The sequence below is a fragment of the Eimeria mitis genome, genomic scaffold, assembly GCF_000499745.2.
Source record: "Eimeria mitis Houghton genomic scaffold, Emh_scaff5058, whole genome shotgun sequence".
Classification (NCBI taxonomy): Eukaryota; Apicomplexa; class Conoidasida; order Eucoccidiorida; family Eimeriidae; genus Eimeria; species Eimeria mitis.
Window position 1 is genome coordinate 1 of NW_024015471.1, and position 3,991 is coordinate 3,991.

A 3,991-nucleotide genomic window follows, 5' to 3' on the forward strand; every position below is an offset into this window, starting at 1 on the left:
TCACAGCGTACACGGATCACCAAGCATTGACATACCTGCAGCAGATTAATGCGCACAAACCACTGCGTGGTCGCAGGGCACGGTGGCTGGACTTTCTCGCGGACGTCCCACACCTCACCATAACGTACCTCCAAGGCGCCCACAACACAGTCGCAGATGCCATGTCCAGACACCCGCAGCACCAGCCAATGGCGCTCAAGACGTCCCATCCTCCCCTAGCCCCTCTCGTCCACTCTCGAGAAGCGCCCGCGCCCCAGACCTCCCGCTATCCCACCCGCTCCTCCTCGGGCAATTCACCTCGTATCGACTTCCGGGCGATTGCTGGACTTCGCTCCCAACGAACGCGCGTTCGACGTAACTCATCCCCCGGCTCGTCCTCTCGGGTGCCAGCCCTGCCCCAGGCTACGTTGGAAACGCACCACCGTACGACCAACCCACCGGCCTCCCCACCCCCCCCGCCGAGCACGGAGCAGCCGGTCGTCACCGCGTACACAGAGCCGGTTCCGGATTCGCCCACGGTATCAGACTTCCTGACCCCCCAACGCTGGGAGGAGGGTTACAACCGCTGCCTCGTCTTTCGCGATATCGTTCTTGCGGCAGACCGCCAGGACTCGGTGGAATTTCCTCAACAGCTTCAGGGCAGACGCTACCGCTTCAAATTCTGCCGACCTTAACTACACGTCTGCATCCATGGCCTATGGCGAATCTGCCCTCCAACTTTGCCGGAATTCCTTTCACACATCCTTTACCGCCCCCACGACCACGTAACGGCGGGCCATCGCGGGGAACGCAAGACGTTCATGTCTCTTAGTAAGCTCTACTATTGGCCTGGTATGCGGGCCTACGCTGCTGCTTATGTCGCGTCTTGTGTTCAGTGTAGGGCATCGAAGGCTATCTCTCGACGCCAAACGGGTCTCCTCCAGCCCCTCCTCGTCCCGTCTAGGCGCTGGAGCCACGTCAGCCTAGATTTTTATAACGGACTTACCACTCACCCCGCGAGGCCACGACTGTATCCTTGTCCTCGTCGATTCTCTCAGTAAAATGGCCCATTTATCCCTACCAAAAAGACAGCCACAACAGCAGACACAATCGAACTTCTTGCGGATCGGTTAATTCGTTACCATGGCTTTCCCGACGTTCTCATTTCTGACCGTGACCCTCGCTTCCAATCCCAACTGTGGCAGCAGCTCTGCCAACGATTCCACATAAAACCTGCGATGTCCTCATCCTACCATCCGCTGTCAGATGGTCAAACCGAAAGGTAAACCGTACTCTGGAGCAAATGCTCCGAATGTATATACAAACTGACGAGAGGGACTGGGAGCGACTCTTACCGGCATTAGAACTCGCCTACAACGCCACGAGTCACTCGTCGACGGAGCTCTCTCCGTTTGAGATCATGATCGGGCAAAACCCGATCACAGCAGCGGACTTAGATGTTGTGGGAAATTTGGCTCCGACTCTCACCCCTCCCATGACGAAAATCTTCCAGCAGTTATGTGACAGGGCACAAAGACATATCCTGAAAGCCAAATGGCAGCAGAAGCAATATGCGGACGCCCACCGCCGCGACGTCCGCTACACACCCGGCGACAAAGTCTGGATCAGCAGCCGCCATCTCCCCCCCCTCAACCAGTGCACCAAGTTGGAGCCCCGCTTCCGATGACCCTTCCCTGTACTGGAACGCATTGGTGCCGTTGCCTATCGTATTGCGCTCCCCCCCACCTATTCTTGTCACACTGTTTTCCATGTGTCGCAGCTTGTGCCAGATCGTCCCAGGGATCCGCTGATGCAAGCAAAGGAGGCCGCAGTCGGCTGGCTGCCGGTACAAGGTCCAGATGGAGTCCCAACGGACTCCTACGAAGTCGACTATATCCTTAATCAGCGCGGTTCGGGCCCAGACACTCAGTACCTCGTCAAGTGGCGCGGAGCTCCCGAAGACCGCGCGACTTGGGAACCGGCTGCACACCTCACTAACTGTCCGTCCATCCTCCGTGCCTGGCGCCGCTATTATAAACGCGCACGGGGCGCGCAGCGGGATCCGCAGAGTGTTTTCGCCGCCACCGACAGCGTCGATCCCCCCCAACCTCCCGACCACACCCCCTTTCGCCAGGACGGGGGAGCGGTGGCACGCTGCCCATCGGCAGTCGCACCACCTACGCCTCATGCCATCCCGAAACCGCAGAATAGACTCCAAACATCAGCAAGCGACGGAGAAGCTCAGGGGCGGAATCGGGAGGCACGAATGCTGGGGAAAGGAGGATCGGGATTACGGAGAACCAGGAGTACGGAAGGCAAAGGGAGAACGTAGCGAAGACTCCTCGGGAGAGGACGTGAGGGAGTTCAAGAGAAGACGAGAGTTTTCCGACCGATGGCGAGAAATTTCCGACCGCGGAGGGAGGTTGTAGTGCACTGGCACTACAATGCTGACTCGGAGACGGTCAGTGGGCAAACAATGACGGAAAGCCTCTAATTGTACGTAAAAGTGAGAACAGTGACAGTCAACTGTAGGCAAATTGATAGAATAGGGAACCCGCCTTCCCTCCGGAGGCGAAGCCGTAAGTAAGAGGGACGGCAAGGACGCCGCGACCCATACGCAGACCCCCCTTGCGGTTCTACGGTCTAGTGACCGACCACCCTTGAGGGAGGGTGATCGGTCACGGTCAGAGGTTTTAGTATCCCAATCAACCAATTTTCCTTCTAATATTTGCCCACTATAATTATTCTCAACGTTACTCCCTCCTGATAGTTCGCATACCAGCTTCCCGTTGCGTTATATGGCAGCTAGGCATAGGCCGTGTCAGCGGTGGGTGTCACGGCAGTGTATTACAGTGGTCCGGTTGGTATACCATGCCATCCCACGCACCGCCGGTCATATGGTACCTGTGGGGACTTTGTTTTCCCCGTCTGTCTTTTGTTTATTTGCTGTATTTTAAATTACATATATATTTTTGTGCTTAGCATCAAGCGCTTAGGTGGCTGTTTTCTGCCGCCGAGAAGAGCCTCGGGGGTCATTTTAGCCGGTGAGCGATTGCGTCTTGACACATGAAAGCTCCATGTTGTTGCCTGTAGAGCATTTTACCTGTTTAGTTTGAATGTTTGCTGCTGTGGCTTTATTAATATTGCAGATCCTGGTGCAGGTGTTACCATCTTCGTTTGTTCGTTACGCGAGTTGCTGCTTCACGCAGCAGGGGAATCCGTTCCCGGCAACCATACGGCGTGTAGCACAATCTGCTGCTTCGCCACTTTTCTATTCCATCCATTTCTTTTTTGTTTATTTCCGAATATTCTGCACTCATTGTAGTATTTGCAGTGGCCTAGCTCCTCAATTTATCCTTTCCCGAGCTTCCGTTTTCTTCTCTGGTGCCTCGCCAGTGGTTGTCCCCCTCACCTCTCTGTCTCTTCGGTCCCTTCTGAGCATCTATTCGGATTCTTTTGTTTTACGTCCTCTGTATACTTCTTTATAAGTACCGCATTATTTCAGGCCACTACACGGCGGGGCCTTTTTGCCTCGGAGTCCCTTCCTCTTACCCCTCCGTCACTTCAGGAGATTCCCACTCCCGCCGTTCCGGCAACAGCAGCAGTAGCAACAAAGGTTGCATCAGAAGCTGCAGAAGTACAAAAGGGTTCGCAGCCGAAGCAGAGCCCACTGCTGCAGCAGTTAGCAGGCAGTGCTCCCGCCGGTTTTATTTGAGGTATTGTTTTATGGTTTTATTTGAGTCATTGTTTTATCCCACCAGGTTCTTACGCCGCACAAAAACCAGATGCATAATTTTACCATCTCTGGCTGCTCGGGAGGCCTGGGGGAATCTGCTTAAGCGCTGGGGCACTTCTGCTGTTGCTGCTGCTGCAGCAGCAGCAAGAGAAAGCAACGGCTTTATTTCAGGGTGTGGAGCCCTCTATAGCTTTTGTATCGGCTGGTGGAAGTTACCACGGGATGCCGAACTCGGTACATGTACACCTTAGCGGAGGGGCTCCGGTGAAAGGCTAC

General features: G+C 55.1%; 2 protein-coding genes across 2 annotated transcripts; both read left to right on the forward strand.

The window, feature by feature from the left end:
* Nucleotides 1–188: 188 nt before the first annotated feature.
* EMH_0079500 (uncharacterized protein) lies at nt 189–674 on the forward strand (the record flags this gene model as incomplete). Its single annotated transcript, XM_038022775.1, has 1 exon — nt 189–674. The coding sequence occupies one exon, from the start codon at nt 189–191 to the stop codon at nt 672–674; it is 486 nt and encodes a 161-aa protein (XP_037878629.1).
* Nucleotides 675–1,282: 608 nt separating this feature from the next.
* On the forward strand, nt 1,283–2,408 carry EMH_0079510 (Polyprotein, related; the record flags this gene model as incomplete). Its single annotated transcript, XM_038022776.1, has 3 exons — nt 1,283–1,597; nt 1,760–1,889; nt 2,071–2,408. 3 exons carry the CDS (start codon nt 1,283–1,285, stop codon nt 2,406–2,408), a joined length of 783 nt encoding a protein of 260 aa, XP_037878630.1.
* Between the last annotated feature and the right edge of the window lie 1,583 nt (nt 2,409–3,991).